Source organism: Rhamphochromis sp. 'chilingali', assembly GCF_963969265.1.
Source record: "Rhamphochromis sp. 'chilingali' genome assembly, chromosome: 3".
NCBI lineage: Eukaryota > Metazoa > Chordata > Actinopteri > Cichliformes > Cichlidae > Rhamphochromis > Rhamphochromis sp. 'chilingali'.
In genome coordinates, this window is record NC_137931.1 from 31644493 (window position 1) to 31664981 (window position 20489).

The following is a 20489-nucleotide window of genomic DNA, read 5'->3' on the forward strand; positions in this document are numbered from 1 at the left end:
ACTGGATGGATGTCTTTAGAAAATGTGAAGGAAGTAATTAATTTTTGGACATTTGAATGAATGCTAATAAGTTTTGCAGCTTTTCCTACTGATAAGGAACTGCCCCTTGGTAATAGATAAAGAATTAAATAACAGAAAGGTTCAACTTTCACCATTGACTATAGAAACATATGTTTTTACACTGGATCTGCAAAAAAGGGGCATTTTCTGTGAATTAACAGAGACCTTCTTTTTTATCTGATGAGCTACCAGGATTGTTTTTCTGTAATTTCATACTTTTATTTCTAGCAAGTTAAGCCAAAATAGTCTTTCTTCCATTAATGAGAGCAGCATTTCTTTAGCATGCGGAAAAACTAAGTTGCACTGTTGCAATTACTCTTCTTTTTCTCATATTAAGATAGTTCTTGTTTAGTATTAAGATATTAAATGTTTATTTAAACTTATTTTCACTGACAGAAAGGGGAGTTTCACTGGTCTGGCCCTCTTAAGATCAAAGTGAGCTTGTGACCCGTTATAACAATGAGTTGAAATTCCTGGTTTAAAACCATGCACGTTGGCTAGATTAATTAGTGATTCGAAACTGACTGTAGGTGAGAATGTGAGTGATTGTTTCTCTTTTTGTGTTTGTCCTGTGATTGATTGGCAAGCTTACCAGGGTGAAGAAAATGGATGGATGAACAGTTTTGGGTAGTGTGATATTAGCAAACACGATTCAGATGCAAAAAAATGAACAAGTTGGCTACAAGATGGAGGAAGGTGGAATGTTACATTTAATATTTTAGGTAAGTATGAAGAAATTTGGACAGTTATGAAAAAATATGGCAACATGGAAGGGCATCTTTATAGAAAAAACTCCAAGACTGTCCTTTAAGTACAATTTTGACCACGTGGTATGGGAATGTCCAAGAGTGTCGACTATTTTTAAAATGGTTAAGAAAAATCTCTCTGCATTGTTACATATTTTTGTGTATGTATATGCATTTTTTCCTTTCTTTCTTTTTCTTTTTCTTTTTCTTTGTTTTTTTTTTTTTTTTTTTTTGGGGGGGCTCGGTCGGATGAACCGGAAGTGCTTTTTCGTGGTCTGACCTCCGCAGTAACGCTGACAGGGCTGTATGAAGCTGAAACTCTGCTCAGCGGAAGGTGGTCAGGGTTTATCTTCTGATATAAAGTAAATACTTTTCCTCTCTACGGCCTGGAAAACGGGACTTTGACACCATGAGTACCATGTTCGCAGACACCATTTTGATCGTCTTCATCTCAATTTGTACAGCGTTGTTAGCCGAAGGTGAGCCAAATCTGTCTGACAGGTCGAGGCAGGCGTTTTACCGTGCTCCAGAAAACAATGTTATAGCTCAGAATTTTACATTACTCCGGATTATATGGTAGGGAAACGTCTTCAATGTTATTAATATTCAATAATTCGCAATTTTGTTGCTTTTGTTGACCTGTACTTTGTTAATGACTGAATACAGCTTAACGTTTGTGTCTTCCGGTTAATTTCGCAATAAAAGCCTGAACTTACGTTTGAGACGCTTTCCTCGGGGAGAATATTGACTTCCTCGCTATCTACATTAACAATTTGAAAAAGATAAATAAAAAAAATATTTGTTACAATTTAATTTTGTCTAAATGTTTAGTTTAGATACGGAAGTAAGACATTATTTAACCACATTTGTGTATGATTTACATTCCAGAGTAGAAGTAGAAGTCTTTTTGTTGTATTTTGTCAGCCTATTAGAGCGAGTGATGAAGAGAATAAAGAATTTAAAGATGGGTAGTCCAGAAGACATACCTGTGGCAGTATGGAGATGTTTAGAGGGGAGAGAGGGCAGTGGACCTTTTAACTACATTGTTTAACACAATCTTAGAAAGTGAGAGGATGCCTGAGGAATAGAGAAGACGTTTACTGCTACCAGTTTTAAACAATAAGAGTGATGTGGAGAGCTGTAATAACTGCAGAGAGATAGAGTTGATGAGACATGCCATTAATCTATGGGAAGGAGTTGGTAAAGCTAGTCTAAGAAGAGAACTGATCGTCACTGAGCTGTGTGGACCGTAGAGGAGGTCCATGGATAGAGTGAAGGAGGAATGCAGAGGGTTGGTGTGACAGAAAAGGATCCAAAGCTTATTGGATACTGTGGCTGCAGAGATTTCTTCTGATTCAGGAAAAGGTTTCAGAAATGTGCAAAAACTTCACATATTGATCAGTGTGAAATGTTGGAAACTTCAGTGGCAGTTTTCAATTTTTTTTAAATTTTATTTAAACAATCGTATTTTCTCCTCAGGGATTACCTGGGTTTTAGTGTATCGGACTGAAAAGTACAAGAGGCTAAAGGCTGAAGTGGAAAAGCAAAGCAAAAAACGTAAGTGACTCAAGTGTTGTCTTGTTAACTTGCTATTTTTTTCAGATTGTTAAAAGATTAATTTTGTCCTCTCTGATACTAGTTGAGAAGAAAAAGGAAACCATAACTGAATCTGCTGGACGCCAACAAAAGAAGAAGATTGGTAAGAACCCTGTAAACAAACCGGTGTTCTGCTTTTATGATCAGCCCTTCTCCTCTGGATAACAGTGTTTTGTGAATGATTGTGTTGCAGAAAGGCAAGAGGAGAAGCTGAAGAACAACAACAGAGACCTGTCTATGGTGAGAGATGTTTTGTTTCCAGTTAATATGCAGCCCAGGCTTAATGTCTGATACTGGGGTTGTCTAGTTATCGTAGTTTAGCGAGGTCATTCCAATTAAAGTCAACTGAATCTGAAAAAAGTTCCCACACAAACCCTTCAGAATGACCATTTCGTTTTCATTTCAACAACTGTAGCATATTTTTTGTTCTTAAATCAGTTGAGAGGCGGGTCAAAATTTTGCCCGCTGATCATTCCAGTCAAACCTTATATATTTTAATTTAAGTGTTTATGGTTAAATGTATGCGTTTTAAATCCTGAGTGTTTGTTTTGTAGGTACGGATGAAATCCATGTTCGCCATTGGTTTCTGCTTCACAGCTCTCATGGGCATGTTCAACTCCATGTAAGTTACTGCAGGGTAAAATACTGTTTCACATTTTGTTAAAAAGCTTTCTCTTTTCATTAAAAAAAAAAAAAAAACATCAGGCAAAATATAAGAAAGTAACTTTTCCAGTCCATTGTTTTAAACAAGTTCCCTTTTTGGCTTTTTATGTTACGTTCAGTTTCGATGGAAGAGTTGTGGCCAAATTGCCATTTGTGCCACTGTCGTATATCCAGGGACTGTCACACCGCAACCTGCTGGGCGAGGATTACACCGACTGCTCCTTTATTTTCCTCTATATCCTCTGCACCATGTCCATCAGACAGGTAACGTCTATACTTTTATTGTATATCAGTGGACATACTCACCAGGAACGAGTCTGACTTATTGCTGGCAATATGGACAGAGCTTTCACTGCAGCTGTACAAGGACTAAATACTGTTACTCAGATTCAGCATAAACACCTCCAGAGGATATTATCTGGTTTCCACAGGGAGACCAAGGCAGTTGAGTTAATTTAAGTAACATGCTGTGTTCTCTACTGCCACCCTTAGGACAAATTCTGTATTGTTTGTTGAATACACATCTAACTGGTGTTAGCAGGAAACTGTGTGTGTAGAATAATATACAGCAATATATCAGGGTTAATATCGTGCATACTAAGTGTTATCAAATGTATATTCTGTGCTGGTTTGGGTATTTGTTTTAGAGTTTCTGCTGTTTTCTTTTGTTTTGTTTTTTCCTGTAGAACATTCAGAAGATGCTCGGTCTTGCACCCTCCAGAGCTGCAACCAAACAGGCTGGAGGCTTTTTAGGACCTCCTCCACAAGCAGCTAAGTTTTCTTAATCAGCAGCCCAGACGTTCCTGCACTGCTGCCTGCAGTCATAGCGCCCCCACCAGCGCACAGACAGAACTGCTCCTGCTGAGGTTAAAAGTCTTACCCGTTGCAGCTACAGTACCACTACTTTGTTTGATTTCTTATTCATTTTGTTGTTTATTTAACATTAAACATTATAACTGTTTTGGTTAGAAATTATAGGAAAATTATAGTTCATTCTGTTGATTATTAAAGGTTACAAATGTCAGCTGTGCATTTAGCAAAATTCATGGAGTGTTTGGAGATTTTAAATTAACGATTGACACAGTAACATCTGATCCAGTTTCAGTATTATTGTATGTCATTGTGTACTGTTGTGTCATGCATATTAATAAAGTTTTATGATTAGATTTCAGGCATGTCTTTTTTGTTGTTGTTGTTGTTGTTTTTTTGTCCCTTTGTACTACCATCTAATTTAAAGGGAAGCTATGGAGTGAAACTCATTTGAGTGAACAAGATATTTTTAAGGGAAAACAAACAAGAGTATGCAGATGCTGCTGAACTAAATCAATCAGATCTTTTTTTTTTTAATTGTCAGTGATTAAAAGTTGAAACAAAAAATTGTGGGATGTAGCACAAAAACTATCCTTCCCATTTAAAATCTTACTAGTTATTGTCAAGTAATTTGAAGCCCATTAAATCATCAAGAAAAGTGTTTACTGAAGTTGTACATTGAGTAGGATGATGGTTTTCCCTCCCCATCGACTTCTATATGCAGTAACTGGCTTCTTTATGCATATTCAGGAGTCACTTCCTGCTGGCTTTAAGAAAACGTGCAGGTTTAAAGCACCAATCAGAAGCCACGGTCATGTTTTGCATACAATCTGAGGTCCCGAAAAGTGAACTCTGGGATATTACATTACAGAGCAGGTCTCCACCTTATTAAATTATCAGTGCATTCAGTTTTGCACGGGTAAACTCCACACATGCTGTGGATACATTTCATGGTTGTATGAAACAAGCAAGATGCCACAATCTGGGCAGAAATTAAAGGAACGGCAAAAACATCAAACATCAGTTCTTGCTCCTTTCATAAATTTGCTAACAAGTAGATAAATACATTAATGAAATTCTCAAAGTATTTTAAACACTTAAAAATAGTCTGAACAGTACTTTTATATAGAGCTTTTTAATCCTGCTCTAATTAACACATCTCTCATTTATAATGTCTTTAATTCTGCTGCTGGATATTTTAATCTTTGCACCCGTTACACTGCCAGTATTAACTAATAAATCATCTTGTTTTAAAAACAGACCTGCATAAATTTTTACGGTTGTTTTTTTGACCTCTACTCGGAGTGTGTAACAGAAGAAGGCGTGGTCTTCTGGCTGCTAAACGGGCGTGAAGGTGATTAGCGTCTGCCTTCATTTCCAGTCCTTCTGCGGGAGCATAAGCGGTAAAACTTCAGCTACTTTTACTTGTCTGCTTTCATATTTAAAATCTGCGCGCGCTGCTTTTCTTGTGCAAGTTTAGCTAACTTAATGTCCGTGCTAGCTTCACGTTAGCAAAGGGAGCGACCAGTTTAGATCACTTGTCCTAAGTTGCGCATCTGTTTTATAACTTTGCTACATAATTCCCTGCAGGCGCTTTGCATCTGGAAATGGCCCAGTCAACCCTCGACTCGATGCCCGGAGCCTCGACGGGGACCGTGGTTGTCACGGAGCCTCTGAACTTCTGGGGTGGAAAACGAGTGAAACCCAGGCAGGAGAAAAACGCTGAGCCCGTGTTTGAGCCTGCAACTGGTGAATATACTGCTCTTTAAAATCTGCTTTAGCCTTAGTGCTCCTGCTAAGGACACGTATTCTGGGGAAAACAAGTGACGGTGGTTTAAAGGCCTGCGGTTTTTCTGAAATATATTTGAAACGCTCAGATTCTGCTCAGACTTCTGTTAAGTATTGTAACATAGACATTTTGCCTTAACTATGTGCAGACTAGTAGACAAACAAAGGGCTGTTTTTTTCCCTTTACTTGATATTAGTATAAAGTTAATTGGATTTCATGCTTTCAGGTTATAAAGGTTAGGGATATGCACAGTAATGACAGGCAGGCATAAACATTTCTGAAGATTAAACAATGCAAGGGTCTGTTTTACATTTTAATGTTGCACAAAGAAGATCACTACTGTTAGTGAGGATGTTTTTACTGATTCAGGTTAAAAATGTCAATTGTTAGAAATTGAAAAGAGATTTGATACAAAAAAAAAAACAAACAAAAAAAAATAGAAAAAAAGAAAAATGCATGGTGTAGAGCTCTGTAACCTGGTGTTCTTCTGGTCTCTGCAGGCCGGGTCCTGTGTCAGATGGTGCCCTGTGGGGCTGAGGAGGTGGACGAAGCCATACAGAGTGCCTATGCCGCCTACCAGAAGTGGAGCAAGATGGCAGGCATGGAGAGGGCTCGGGTGATGTTGGAGGCTGCTCGCATTATCAGGGTGAGACGGCCAAGCTGTTGTGTAATAACCACCAGCAGTCCAGGAAACTGTCTAGTTCAGTGTTTGTGCAATATAAATTGGACTTGACTGTTGGAAGCCTGCAATAAGACATTAGTTATTCATTAAAATGCACCCCTCCCTTCTCTGCTGGCCTACATTTGAACCAATTTAACCTTTTGTGTGTCTCTATTGTCTCTCGGTCATTGCATAATCTTAAAACAAGACATCTTGTTCCACAAAATTACTGATGAGTGTCAATTAAAATACTTCCATGCTTTTTTTTCCCTTTATGCATGTTAAAAAAATAGGAAAGGAGGGAAAAAATTGCAAAGCTGGAAGTGATCAACAATGGGAAATCCATCATTGAGGCTCTGGTGGATATTGACATTGCCTGGCAGAGCATTGAGTACTATGCCGGCCTGGCTGGTACACTTGCGGGTGGGTGCACCAATGCTTCTGTGTTTGTCAAAAGGTGCAAAAACCTCCGTTTGGTATTGTTTTTAACATTGTGCTGTCATTTTGGTGCAGGCCAGCACATCCAGCTCCCTGGAGGAGCATTTGCTTACACTAGACGGGAGCCACTTGGTGTGTGTGTGGGAATCGGTGCATGGAACTACCCTTTCCAGATTGCATCATGGAAATCTGCTCCTGCTCTGGCATGTGGTGAGTTTTATAACAGCATGTGTATCATCTGCTGTCAGTAATCTGCACAACAGAGGATTGCGACATATAGGAGAGCAGGGGACTGAAACAGGACAGACTAGAGAAGACATACTTTTTCATAGATGTGGGGGGGAGGGGGCAGAGACAAAACGGCAAATGTCCCTCTTTGTCTTAACAGAGAACAGGTTTATATCATATTTAAAAAAAAAAAAAGAAAAAGAAAAAAAAACAGTAGGACATCTTCAGTGAGCAGTAATTGGTGAGGGTCCATTAACAAGAAGAGCCATCAGCTTCAACTTGCTGCGAGTGTGAGAGGCAAGAAAAGAGTGGAGAAAAACAAGAGTGAGAGAGACAAAAGCAAAAGATTGGCAGTTTAAAATGGGAAGAGCCTGCTAAAGATAATGTAGCAGAGCCACAGAGCCTCTGTCACATCACTGATGAACACTAGTCCTATCAATCCACCTGTTGTACAGCTTGTTCCTGTCTGTTTGTCTTGTTTCATGTGACCATTCACAAAGATAGCTTTGCAGGATTTAATTGTGGTTGTGTTTTTTAGGTAATGCCATGGTATATAAACCCTCTCCAATGACTCCGGTGACTGCTGTCATCCTGGCTGAGATCTACAAAGAGGCTGGGGTACCTGATGGGCTTTTCTGTGTGGTCCAAGGTGGAGCAGAGACCGGCAGCTTGCTCTGCCATCATCCAAAAGTCGCTAAAGTCTCTTTCACGGGGAGTGTTCCTACAGGCAAAAAGGTACAGACCAGTACAGCATTGTTTCCCACACATGGACTGTAGTTGGGCTGCCCAGATACACTGAACTATTATTATTATTATTAATATTATTATTATTATTATTATTAGTATTATATATTTTATTTCATTTATTTGTTTTTTTTTTGTTTTTTTTCAACCAGGCTGTAAACTGAATTTAGTGCTGTGGACTTGGACATTTAAACATGGGAATTTAGGATGCTCCCTTTTGGACTCACTTATTGGGTATTTATACTCCTGTGGGGAAATCTACACCGTAACTATATTGGAACCACAAACCCCTCTAAAATCCTACAGTGCGACCTGATTTGCACCTCCCTAGAAATGTAGTGTTATGGAAATTTTAACAATAACCTGCAAACACCTCGGTGAGCATTAGTTGAAGTGAGTTTAATAACATATTTCAATATGAAGAGAACCACTCCAATCAAACACTAGGGTGATCTCTGAATTGTGGCCGCCGATGCAGATCTTCAAGTCTACAATGAACCTTCTGTGAAGGTGCAATAAAACTTCAGGCCCACTTGTGATAAGTTTCCACATGCATGCATACAATTGGTGTCAGGAGTTATCTTGCTATACTCACTTGCTATATTGCTTTACTAGCTATACCGCTATTGTGATTGGCCTGTTCAACAACTGTTGATTCCTCATGTGCATTTCAAGTTACAATTTTTGAACTTGTCAATGAGAGAATAACAGTCATGATCTCAGTATAAGAAAGAAAAAAAGCGTAGCATCCAATTTTCTCAAATTCCTGGAACGAGAACTGAAGTTATAGGAACTGACATGACGGAATGTACAAAGAAGTGAAACGATGTCAGTTACAAATATGTTTGCCCCTAAAAAGAAAACTGACTGCAGAGAGGCAGTGGGGACGCAAACACACTGTAGTTAACACATAATGTACCTCAAACAAGCATTAATGCTGCAGGCTCTACAAAGATTTTCTGCAGAAATCTAAATCAGTCCTCATCCTTAAGTCTGCATTGGCTTCACTTTTCATCTTTCAGGATGTTGTATGACTTGGACAGACTCAGAGTACACCGCCCTGGAGGTGACAACTCATGATCTCATGTTCTGCTCTGGAGATCTCCTGCAGGGTGGAGGAGGGTCACCCTAACCAGCCTTAAAGATCTGCTGTTTTATTTTAAGCTAAAGGTGACTTTGTTATACAAGCCCACAGACCATGGCTGCTCTCTTTACTTTCAGGTCATGGAAATGTCTGCAAAGAGTGTGAAGCAGGTGACTCTGGAGCTTGGAGGGAAATCTCCTCTCATCATCTTCAAAGACTGCGAACTGGAGAATGCAGTGAAGGGGGCACTAATGGCAAATTTCCTGACACAGGGACAGGTGAGTCTGTACGTTGTACTTTTGTGTACTGTGCAGCCTGATGCAAGACAGACTCTTGGAGGTTTTGTTTTATTAACTTTGTGGTGAAATATGCAGGTGTGCTGCAATGGGACCAGAGTGTTTGTGCAGCGGGAGATCATGCCACAGTTCCTAGAGGAGGTAGTCAAAAGGACCAAGGCCATCCCTGTTGGTGACCCCCTGCTCGAGAGCACCAGGATGGGAGCTCTGATCAGCAAACCACAGCTGGAGAAAGTGCTGGGATTTGTCAGTCAGGCCAAGAAAGAGGTGCTTTTCATTAGAGGGAGTGGATTGGCTTTAATAGTTTGTGGTTTCTCAGTTAAGCACAAAGAATCTGTATTACTGTGGGTGTTCTTTAACGTAGCTCTTGTAATTATTTATTTATTTCTAGGGAGCCAGAGTGCTTTGTGGAGGAGATCCCTTTGTCCCCAGTGACCCCAAACTGAAAGGGGGGTATTTCATGTCACCATGCGTACTTGGTATGTCTAACACTTTGGTTAATGGTGGTACAGCACACTCAGCTTTGTTTTTTAACACACAAAGTCTCTCGACACAGATAACTGCAGAGACGACATGACCTGTGTGAAGGAGGAGATTTTTGGCCCTGTCATGTCCGTTTTGCCTTTTGACACGGAGGAAGAAGTGATCAAGAGAGCCAACAACACCACCTTTGGACTGGCCTCTGGGGTCTTCACCAGGTCAGTTTGTTGTGAGTCAGCAGTGTGGTGCAACTGTTGACGGCTTGCTCTTTTAAGATAATGAGTTTATTGCCTTCTGTTGGCTGTGGCTCAAGGTCTCCACAGTGCGGCCAATTCACTGCACAGTAGCAATTTCAAGTTGCATACCGACTGCTTTTCTCTGTATAAAAGTCGGTTCTTTTCCTCCTCCTACAGGGACATTTCTCGAGCCCATCGCGTGGCTGAGAACCTGGAGGCAGGGACCTGCTTTATCAACAATTACAACATCAGCCCTGTAGAGGTGCCGTTTGGAGGATACAAGATGTCAGGTAAGATGCTGTCAGCTTTTCATGGTCTGGGTAAATGCTGCATTTGCTCAGTAAATTAACCAGTTCTCTCCTGATCCCTGCAGGCTTTGGCAGAGAGAACGGCCAGGTGACCATCGAGTACTACTCCCAGCTGAAGACTGTAGTGGTGGAAATGGGTGACGTCGAAAGCCTCTTCTAAAGTTTTACACCGCTGTGCCAGAACTGTGACTAGAGCTCTTCACTTCTCCCTTCTTACTGTGTTAGGCTGACACATAATTAATGCAAAGTGTGTGGAACATGATGTAAACAAGCATAGATGCAGAGCACTCCTTTTTTTTCTTCCCCCCCAAAGTATTCAGTACTTCATTATTACATCAGTAAGTGAAGGATAGCTGGATTTAAAAGTTGGGGTTTTCTGAGGAAACACAAGTGTGCAACGATGGAACCAGCATTAGAGGAAGACTTCTTTGTACTGTTGTTTGGACAGCTGCTCCTTTGTATCAAAATAAATTGTAGAAGCAAATTCTTTTTCTTTGTTGCTTGTGAGGTGAATGCTATACTACGGTGGCCCTGAGATGCCAAACGGACTGCAACTTAAGAAAACACCAGCAATAAGAAAAACGGCTCTTTAGTCTTATACTGCGGCTCCGCGTGGTTTCGGGAAATAAATTAGAAGTATTTAGCTGAAGTGTATTTTATTTATGTTAGTTTTTTTTAACTTGTAGTTCCAAATTGGAAGATTATTGTGACATTGAAATATAAAAATAAAATCAGATTTTATTATTTTGTTCATCGCTCAAAATAAGCGTCACACTCGCGGAAGCCGGTGTACCCGCCGAAACGTCGTGCTTTTATCGAGACTTTCAACCCCAGGTAGGCCAGTTATGGATCTTCGGATCCACATTATGTCAGCAGCTGTTCTCCACCGTGAACTATGTTAAAAACAAACACCGCTCACGCCTCACAGATGACAGCTTACAGTTCTGCCCCGATTTGCAGACGCTGTGCGCAAAGGTTCAGGAGCAGAAGTCCCATTGTAAAGATATCACGGCAGACCCGACGATGTTTCCATGAACATGCTTTTCAGCATCTCTTTATTGACCACTTTTCACACACGGTTGCTGTACGCATTTCAGCTCACAACCCGACACACACCAACACAACAGCATAGATGGCACAGACGTTAAGGCGGCGAGGCGTGATTGCGGGTGCCGCTCAGGTACGTCCGCCTCCCCTGCAGCGGTGCTGCAGACCGCACCCGACCACACACATTAACCTGGTAAAATACATATTTAGGCAGTATTTTTCATCTTTTAGCAGCATAGTGCTTTTTTTCCAATTATTATTTTAAAAGTCAGGTCAAGGCTCCAAAAGCCCAAAGGCGATATAAGGGTGCTACATGGATCATTTTAGTTCAGCTGGGTGTCTTTCCTTTTGTTATATTTCTTTGAGTTCAAAATGTGTTAATTACATAAATAAAATGTAATTTTCTCTGTAGCACTTCATGGATTTCATAAGCAACACACCTTAGTTGTTCACACAAAGCAATAAAGGTAAAAAACAATATATACAGTGTTATCTTCATTTTAGATGTCAAAAAGTATTTGCGGCTCCCAGCGTTTTATTTTGCGTGGAAACCGGGTCCAAATGGCTCTTTGGGTCTTAAAGGTTGCTGACCCTGGTGTAGGAGCCATATGAGTTGTTCCTTTTTTGACTAAGTGGGTTGGTTTAAATGGACTCGCTGTATTTGGTGCACGGGTGTGGGGTGTGTCTCATGAGTGTGGTAGATGATAAATGTGGTTGCACTCACCTGTTCACGGTACCTGATGTTGATGAGCAGAAAGGTATGAGCATGAGGCAAAACCTTCTCTTGAGCGCAGCTCGTATTATTTTCATGTATTTGACTGTAACTTGATAGTTTATGTATATTTGTGCTCTAATTGATGCCATTTGTGCACTAATTGATGCCATAGGCCAAGTTGTAATTTGGCATTGTAATTAGTAGTGATGGGCAGATGAAGCTTCATGAAGCACTGAAGCTTGTCACCCCAGCGCAAAGCTTCTTGAAGCTTCATTTGCTCTAGTAGGACACCTACTGGACGTAAAAATATTAGTTGGCATGAATATGAAGAGTGTGGCCTTTTGCACACAGCCTGTAAATGTCAACAACAAAAGGAGTGTGTAAAACATCTATATTGTAGTGATGGCAGTATACTGTGTATATTTATACTGGCAGTATGGAAAATGATCATTTGGAAATGCTTAAAATGGAAATGATCATTTACTGTGAGGTGAGGTGTGGTTGGGGTGTGGACAGTGGTTGTGCTTTTGTAACGTTGAGGTATGGACAGCTACACACACTGTAAAATCTAATTAGTTCCCAGAAGTAAAAAAAATTGAGGAAACTCGTTGCCTCAAAAAAAAACTAAGTAAAGCTTACTTAAGATGACTGTTAGGACAACTTATACATTGCAAGTCTGCAGTATTAAGAATAACTTGATATTTCTGACTGTACAATACTAATTGTTTACCTACTGACAAACATTTCAAGTTCAACTAAATGAAAAAACTCTTTGTGGTAACCTGAATATGATTAAAATAATTAATGCTCCTCTGTCTTATAGTGGACAGACTTTCTTTTGGGGGGGGCGAGTTGCACCAAAAATTCTGCTGCTGGTTCCTTTAACACCTTGTGTTTTAACAGCAGAAGTGAGTGAGTCAGCAGAAATACGGGGTGGTAGCATGAAGGAGGCGTGGTGTTGAAATAGACTGTGAAGAACCTTTTCCAGTCCTTCTGCGGGAGCATAAGCGGTAAAACTTCAGCTATTTTATTTTGTTGCTTTCATATTTAAAATGTGCACGCGCTGTTTCTCTCGTGCAACTTTAGTTAACTTAATGTCCGTGCTAGCTTCACGCTAGCAAAGGGAGCGACCAGTTTAGATCGCTTGTCCTGAGTTGCACATTTTGCACATCTGTTTTCCAGCTTTGAAACATCCTTCCCTGTATCCCTGCAGGCGCTTTGCATCTGGAAATGGCCCAGTCAACCCTCGACTCGATGCCCGGAGCCTCGACGGGGACCGTGGTTGTCACGGAGCCTCTGAACTTCTGGGGTGGAAAACGAGTGAAACCCAAGCAGGAGAAAAACGCTGAGCCCGTGTTTGAGCCTGCAACTGGTGAATATACTGCTCTTTAAAATCTGCTTTAGCCTTAGTGCTCCTGCTAAGGACACGTATTCTGGGGAAAACAAGTGACGGTGGTTTAAAGGCCTGCGGTTTTTCTGAAATATATTTGAAACGCTCAGATTCTGCTCAGACTTCTGTTAAGTATTGTAACATAGACATTTTGCCTTAACTATGTGCAGACTAGTAGACAAACAAAGGGCTGTTTTTTTCCCTTTACTTGATATTAGTATAAAGTTAATTGGATTTCATGCTTTCAGGTTATAAAGGTTAGGGATATGCACAGTAATGACAGGCAGGCATAAACATTTCTGAAGATTAAACAATGCAAGGGTCTGTTTTACATTTTAATGTTGCACAAAGAAGATCACTACTGTTAGTGAGGGTGTTTTTACTGATTCAGGTTAAAAATGTCAATTGTTAGATAAGAGATTTGATGCACAGAAAAATGCATGATGTAGAGGAGCCCAGCTCGCTTTTCATTCGTAGCTCAGCTCTGTAACCTGGTGTTCTTCTGGTCTCTGCAGGCCGGGTCCTGTGTCAGATGGTGCCCTGTGGGGCTGAGGAGGTGGACGAAGCCATACAGAGTGCCTACGCCGCTTACCAGAAGTGGAGCAAGATGGCAGGCATGGAGAGGGCTCGGGTGATGTTGGAGGCTGCTCGCATTATCAGGGTGAGGCGGCCAAGCTGTTGTGTAACAACAACCAGCAGGCCAGGAAACTGTCTAGTTCAGTGTTTGTGCAATATAAATTGGAGTTGACTGTTGGAAGGCTGTAATAAGACATTAGTTATTCATTAAAATGCACCCCTCCCTCCACTGCTGGCCTTGTTGCATGTTACGCATTTACCTGCAGTAAAACTGGACTCCTTTCAACCATACATAGCACAAACATTCACATTGGGAAGACAGGTCAGAGAGAGGTAGAATGTAAGAGAAACAAAGAGAAATACCCAACATCAGGGACAAGAGGAGAGAAAAAGATCTCTGCTCAAACTGAGTTCCCAGTGGGAGAGCAGTTTGAGAACAGTACAAAAAACCCCCCAAAAAACAGCTCAGCACAGAAAAGCACATGGATCTTCACATCTTACACCATGTAAAAAGGGCGTGACATGGGTGGGGGGTATGAAGGAGTGAGCCAGTGTAGACAACAGCCATCCTGTCCTGCAGCTATGCTCCAGCGCGGGACACAGACCTGCCGTGTGTGTGTGTGTGTGTGTGTGTGTGTGTGTGTGTGTGTGTGTGTGTGTGTGTGTGTGTGTGTGTGTGTGTGTGTGTGTGTGTGGTCTTTCACCAGCCGACACAGGTGGCCTTTTAAGGATAGTACATAGAGCTGAAAGCAAAGAATAAAACAAAACAAACAAAAAACAAAACTAACTTTGCACCTTAGATGAGTAACTACATTAAATTAAATTTCATTAAAATAATCAAAGCAAAACAACCAAGGGTTTCAGCATTATTATTTTTGCTCTTTTCATTCTTCTTTATATTTTTCTAATACTCTATTTTTAAACAAGGAAAACAGAAACACGTCTCTGCTTTATGTTTGTCCTTCTCTTTTTCTTTTTAAAGAAATCTGTTCCCCTTAAGTCATATTGACTCTCTCTGACTTTAAACAGCTTCTGAGTACTGCGGCAAAGCAAGTTATTTTGTGTTTTATACATTATCTGTGCCAGCATTCAACTAAATCTTAAAAATTCAGGGTATTCAGATTAATAAACAAAATGTTAGTTGGTTCTATATAGTTTGATTGATTTATAATTCTTATAGCTCCTTTTTTTTTTTTTTTTTTTTTTGTAACTTGAAAATAGGAAGAGTATTTGTTTTATATGCATTACCCCATATCTCCAGACAGTAAGTCATATATGGAAGCAACAGAGTACAATAAAGTGTGTATAATGATTTCTTGTTCAGGACATGCTTTGTTTTGGAGAGAATAGCAATGGTTTTTGACATTTTTGTTTTCACATGGTTTATATGTGACTTCCAGCTAAGCTTATCATCAATTATCACTCCAAGAAATTTATTTTCATGTACTTTCAATTTCAATTCCATTAACCCTGATTTTAGATACATTTTTCATTTGTCTAGTGCCAAAAATAATACATTTTGTTTTGTTTATATTTAATGATAACTTAAATATATTAAAAAACTGTATTGATATAAATAACTCCTTTTCCACTGTAGTCAGAAGCTGTTCTAGGTTTTTACCTGAGCAATACAGAGTGGTATCATCAGCAAACAATACACATTACAGAGATAGATAGATAGAGATATAAAGAATAATTTAGGGCCCAGCACAGAGCCCTGAGGAACGCCACAAGTTACCGTCAACTGATTAGATTTTACATTATTGATTTCGACATATTGAAATCTGTCATCCAAGTAACTTTTCATCCACTTGTATGACATCCCTCTTATACCATATCTCTCTAGTTTATTCAATAATATAGAATGATCAATTGTGCTTAGGCTGCTGCCCCCGCAACCCGGCCCCGGATAAAGCAGATGAAGATGGATGGATGATCAATTGTATCAAACGCCTTTTTTAAGTCTATAAAAACACCAACAGTATATTCCTTATGATCTATTGCAGTAGATATCCCTTCAACAAGTTCCATCACTGCCATCCAAGTGGACCTTTTCGCTCTAAAGCCATATTGGTTATTACTTAGGAGATTATGCTTCTCAATATATTTATCAAGTCTATTAACAAATAACTATTCTAAATTTTTAGAGAACTATGGGAGTAGTGATATTGGCCTGTAATTGGTAAATTGACATCTCTCTCTCTCCTTTTTATGGATTGAAATAACGTTTGCTATTTTCATTTTTGAGGGAAACCATTTGGATCAATTCAACCTTTTTTGTGTCTATGCAATGACAAAGAGACAATACAATCTTAAAACAAAACATCTTGTTCCACATAATTACTGAAGAGCTTCAATTAAAATAGTTCTTTTTTTTCCCTTTATGCATGTTAAAAAAATAGGAAAGGAGGGAAAAACTTGCAAAGCTGGAAGTGATCAACAATGGGAAAACAATCACTGAGGCTCTGGGAAATATAGACTTTTCCTGGAAGAGCATTGAGTACTATGCCGGCCTGGCTGGTACACTTGCGGGTGGGTGCACCAATGCTTCTGTGTTTATCAAAAGTTGCAAAAACCTCCATTTGGTATTGTTTTTAACATTGTGCTGTCATTTTGGTGCAGGCCAGCATATCCAGCTCCCTGGAGGAGCATTTGCTTACACTAGACGGGAGCCACTTGGTGTGTGTGTGGGAATCGGTGCATGGAACTTCCCTATCCTGCTTGCAACATTGAAGTCTGCTCCTGCTCTGGCATGTGGTGAGTTTTATAATAGCATGTGTATCATCTGCTGTCGGTAATCTGCACAACAGAGGATTGCGACATATAGGAGAGCAGGGGACTGAAACAAGACAGACTAGAGAAGACATACTTTTTCATAGATGTGTGGGGGAAAAAAAAAAACAACAACAAATGTCCGTCTTTGTCTGTCTTTTTGTTAAAATATGCACATTTGAAAAACTAGTTCTTCTGCATGTGCTTAGCTTGAATAGCTTAACAGAGAACAAGTTTATATATCATATTTTAAAAAAACAGTAAGACATCCTCAGTGAGCAGTACTTGGTGAGGGTCTGTTAACAAGAAGAGCCGTCCAACACAACCAGGAAGGGACAGCAGTCAGCTGCAACTTAGTGTGAGTGTGAGAGGCAAGAAAAGAGTGGAGAAAAACAAGTGTAGAGAGAGAAAAGCAATAGATTGGAAGTTTAAAATAGGAAGAGCCTGCTAAAAATAATGCAGCAGAGCCACAGAGCCTCTGTCACATCACTGATGAACATGTTATTCTTTTAAAATGTTACTTTTGGCCTGTTTAATACTGGATTCTACCACACGTTCCTATCAATCAGCCTGTTGTACGGTTTGTTTCTATCTGTTCGTCTTGTCTCGTGACCATTCACAAAGATGGCTCTGCAGGCCTTAACTTGCAGGATTTAATTGTGGTTGTGTTTTTTAGGTAATGCCATGGTATATAAACCCTCTCCAATGACTCCGGTGACTGCTGTCATCCTGGCTGAGATCTACAAAGAGGCTGGGGTACCTGATGGGCTTTTCTGTGTGGTCCAAGGTGGAGCAGAGACCGGCAGCTTGCTCTGCCATCATCCAAAAGTTGCTAAAGTCTCTTTCACGGGGAGTGTTCCTACAGGCAAAAAGGTACAGACCAGTACAGCATTGTTTCCCACACATGGACTGTAATTGGGCTGCCCTGATACACTGATGACCTTCAAAGTAAATTTTGTTCTTTGTTTTGTTTTTTGACCTGTCCAATATTGGAGTGGGATCTGTTTACTAATATAGAATATTTTACTTTAGAACATAGATGCACATAGGCACTGTGATGTCTCCATGTTAAGCATTAGCATTTTGTCTGCTGCTGTGATGTTTTGTTTTAAGACAGAAGTCAAGCAGGTAGAATGCAGTTAGCAAGCTGCCAAAACTGAAACGGTTTAAGAAGAATTATTGAATTCTTTATTCTTCTTCTTCTCATTATTATTTTCAACCAGGCTGTAAACTGAATTTAGTGCTGTGGACTTGAACATTAAAGATGGGAATGTAGGGTTATTGGCTCACTTTTGGAGTCACGTATTGGGGTATTTATTCTCCTGTGGGACACAGCCCTGACCTACTGTGATTCACCTGTTTAGCAACTGTTGATTCCTCATGTGCATTTCTAGTTGCGATTTTTGAACTTGTCAATAAAAGAATAACAGTCATCATCTCAGTATAAGAAAGAAATGGAATCAAATTTCAGCAAATTCCTGGAATGAGAACTGAAGTCATAGGAACTGGCGTGAGGGAAAGTACAAAGAAGTGAAACGATATCAGTTACAAATATCTTTGCCCCTAAAGAGAAAACTGACTGCAGAGAGGCAGTGGGGACCTGGGAGGATAAGAGTCCCAGTGTTTTGTTTCAGTCAACTGGTTCAGCATATAAAACACCAGGACACAAACACACTGTAGTTAACACATAATGTACCTCAAACAAGCATTAATGCTGCAGGCTCTACAAAGATTTTCTGCAGAAATCTAAATCAGTCCTCATCCTTAAGTCTGCATTGGCTTCACTTTTCATCTTTCAGGATGTTGTATGACTTGGACAGACTCAGAGTACACCGCCCTGGAGGTGACAACAGTAGCCCTTGTTCTGCTCTGGAGATCTCCTGCAGGGTGGAGGAGGGTCACCCTAACCAGCCTTAAAAATCTGCTGTTTTATTTTAAGCTAAAGGTGACTTTGTTATACAAGCCCACAGACCATGGCTGCTCTCTTTACTTTCAGGTCATGGAAATGTCTGCAAAGAGTGTGAAGCAGGTGACTCTGGAGCTTGGAGGGAAATCTCCTCTCATCATCTTCAAAGACTGCGAACTGGAGAATGCGGTGAAGGGGGCACTAATGGCAAATTTCCTGACACAGGGAGAGGTGAGTCTGTACGTTGTACTTTTGTGTACTGTGCAGCCTGATGCAAGACAGACTCTTGGAGGTTTTGGTGTATTAACTTTGTGGTGAAATATGCAGGTGTGCTGCAATGGGACCAGAGTGTTTGTGCAGCGGGAGATCATGCCACAGTTCCTAGAGGAGGTAGTCAAAAGGACCAAGGCCATCCCTGTTGGTGACCCCCTGCTCGAGAGCACCAGGATGGGAGCTCTGATCAGCAAACCACAGCTGGAGAAAGTGCTGGGATTTGTCAGTCAGGCCAAGAAAGAGGTGCTTTTCATTAGAGGGAGTGAATTGGCTTTAATAGTTTGTGGTTTCTCAGTTAAGCACAAAGAATCTTTAATGTAGCTCTTGTAATTATTTATTTATTTCTAGGGAGCCAGAGTGCTTTGTGGAGGAGATCCCTTTGTCCCCAGTGACCCCAAACTGAAAGGGGGGTATTTCATGTCACCATGCGTACTTGGTATGTCTAACACTTTGGTTAATGGTGGTACAGCACACTCAGCTTTGTTTTTTAACACACAAAGTCTCTCGACACAGATAACTGCAGAGACGACATGACCTGTGTGAAGGAGGAGATTTTTGGCCCTGTCATGTCAGTTTTGCCTTTTGACACGGAGGAAGAAGTGATCAAGAGAGCCAACAACACCACCTTTGGACTGGCCTCTGGGGTCTTCACCAGGTCAGTTTGTTGTGAGTCAGCAGTGTGGTGCAACTGTTGACGGCTTGCTCTTTTAAGATAATGAGTTTATTGCCTTCTGTTGGCTGTGGCTCAAGGTCTCCACAGTGCGGCCAATTCACTGCACTCTGTATAAAAGTCGGTTCTTTTCCTCCTCCTACAGGGACATTTCTCGAGCCCATCGCGTGGCTGAGAACCTGGAGGCAGGGACCTGCTTTATCAACAATTACAACATCAGCCCTGTAGAGGTGCCGTTTGGAGGATACAAGATGTCGGGTAAGATGCTGTCAGCTTTTCATGGTCTGGGTAAATGCTGCATTTGCTCAGTAAATTAACCAGTTCTCTCCTGATCCCTGCAGGCTTTGGCAGAGAGAACGGCCAGGTGACCATCGAGTACTACTCCCAGCTGAAGACTGTAGTGGTGGAAATGGGTGACGTCGAAAGCCTCTTCTAAAGTTTTACACCGCTGTGCCAGAACTGTGACTAGAGCTCTTCACTTCTCCCTTCTTACTGTGTTAGGATAACACATAATTAATGCAAAGTGTGTGGAACATGATGTAAACAAGCATAGATGCAGAGCACTCTTTCCTCCCCCCCCCCCCCCCCCAAAAGTATTCAGTACTTCATTATTACATCAGTAAGTGAAGGATAGCTGGATTTAAAAGTTGGGGTTTTCTGAATAAACACGCAAGTGTGCAACATTGAAGTAATCGGAAGAAAATTTCTGCCTAACAGCTGTCACATTTATGTACTGTTGTTTGGACAGCTGCTTCTTTGTATCAAAATAAACTTGTAGAAGCAAATTCTTTTTCTTTGTTGCTTGTGAGTTGAACTGTATGAATATGCTATACTGAAATCACTTCAACAGTCACTTCAAGGTGCTTTATAATGCAAGGTAAAGACTACAATATTAGACAGAAAATGCCAACAATCAGGGATCCCCCCCCCCCCGTGGGCGAGATGAAGAGCTTCCTTTTAACAGGGAGAGACCTCCATCAGAACCAGGCCTGTGGAAGAGC

General features: G+C 40.6%; 3 protein-coding genes across 4 annotated transcripts; all 3 read left to right on the forward strand.

Annotated features, from left to right (window-relative positions):
- The first annotated feature begins 1074 nt into the window (after window positions 1–1074).
- Window positions 1075–4236, forward strand: tmco1 (transmembrane and coiled-coil domains 1). The gene is made up of 7 exons (XM_080877877.1): window positions 1075–1285; window positions 2286–2363; window positions 2446–2505; window positions 2596–2642; window positions 2957–3024; window positions 3185–3329; window positions 3752–4236. The coding sequence occupies exons 1-7, from the start codon at window positions 1216–1218 to the stop codon at window positions 3848–3850; spliced, it is 567 nt and encodes a 188-aa protein (XP_080734003.1). The 5' UTR covers window positions 1075–1215; the 3' UTR covers window positions 3851–4236.
- A 937-nt stretch (window positions 4237–5173) lies between these two features.
- aldh9a1a.1 (aldehyde dehydrogenase 9 family, member A1a, tandem duplicate 1) lies at window positions 5174–10623 on the forward strand. The gene is made up of 12 exons (XM_080878430.1): window positions 5174–5278; window positions 5466–5624; window positions 6165–6310; window positions 6619–6748; window positions 6839–6973; window positions 7530–7726; window positions 8957–9097; window positions 9194–9382; window positions 9507–9594; window positions 9672–9813; window positions 10009–10121; window positions 10205–10623. Exons 2-12 carry the CDS (start codon window positions 5483–5485, stop codon window positions 10297–10299), a joined length of 1518 nt encoding a protein of 505 aa, XP_080734556.1. The 5' UTR covers window positions 5174–5278; window positions 5466–5482; the 3' UTR covers window positions 10300–10623.
- Window positions 10624–12757: 2134 nt separating this feature from the next.
- On the forward strand, window positions 12758–20267 carry LOC308394208 (4-trimethylaminobutyraldehyde dehydrogenase-like). Of its 2 annotated transcripts, none has more exons than XM_080878431.1 (12): window positions 12758–12911; window positions 13115–13273; window positions 13807–13952; window positions 16270–16399; window positions 16490–16624; window positions 17316–17512; window positions 18636–18776; window positions 18873–19061; window positions 19167–19254; window positions 19332–19473; window positions 19634–19746; window positions 19830–20267. In XM_080878431.1, the coding sequence occupies exons 2-12, from the start codon at window positions 13132–13134 to the stop codon at window positions 19922–19924; spliced, it is 1518 nt and encodes a 505-aa protein (XP_080734557.1). In that variant the 5' UTR covers window positions 12758–12911; window positions 13115–13131; the 3' UTR covers window positions 19925–20267. The 2 variants fall into 2 exon arrangements, with proteins under 2 accessions (XP_080734557.1, XP_080734558.1); XM_080878432.1 differs by having other exon boundaries at window positions 12804–12911; window positions 13084–13273.
- The last annotated feature ends 222 nt before the right edge of the window (window positions 20268–20489 follow it).

What these genes read in the sequence shown, in the direction of transcription:
- tmco1 (XM_080877877.1), top strand. Translation starts at nt 1,216, where the DNA reads ATGAGTACCATGTTCGCAGACACCATTTTGATCGTCTTCATCTCAATT. An exon ending in GGAAAAGCAAAGCAAAAAAC is followed by an intron (nt 2,364 to 2,445) that starts GTAAGTGACTCA and finishes CTCTGATACTAG; the next exon opens with TTGAGAAGAAAAAGGAAACC. An exon ending in GCACCATGTCCATCAGACAG is followed by an intron (nt 3,330 to 3,751) that starts GTAACGTCTATA and finishes TTTTTCCTGTAG; the next exon opens with AACATTCAGAAGATGCTCGG.
- aldh9a1a.1 (XM_080878430.1), top strand. Translation starts at nt 5,483, where the DNA reads ATGGCCCAGTCAACCCTCGACTCGATGCCCGGAGCCTCGACGGGGACC. An exon ending in CCTGGCTGGTACACTTGCGG is followed by an intron (nt 6,749 to 6,838) that starts GTGGGTGCACCA and finishes ATTTTGGTGCAG; the next exon opens with GCCAGCACATCCAGCTCCCT. An exon ending in GTGTTCCTACAGGCAAAAAG is followed by an intron (nt 7,727 to 8,956) that starts GTACAGACCAGT and finishes CTTTACTTTCAG; the next exon opens with GTCATGGAAATGTCTGCAAA.
- LOC308394208 (XM_080878431.1), top strand. Translation starts at nt 13,132, where the DNA reads ATGGCCCAGTCAACCCTCGACTCGATGCCCGGAGCCTCGACGGGGACC. An exon ending in CGTGTTTGAGCCTGCAACTG is followed by an intron (nt 13,274 to 13,806) that starts GTGAATATACTG and finishes TGGTCTCTGCAG; the next exon opens with GCCGGGTCCTGTGTCAGATG. An exon ending in TCAGTCAGGCCAAGAAAGAG is followed by an intron (nt 19,062 to 19,166) that starts GTGCTTTTCATT and finishes ATTTATTTCTAG; the next exon opens with GGAGCCAGAGTGCTTTGTGG.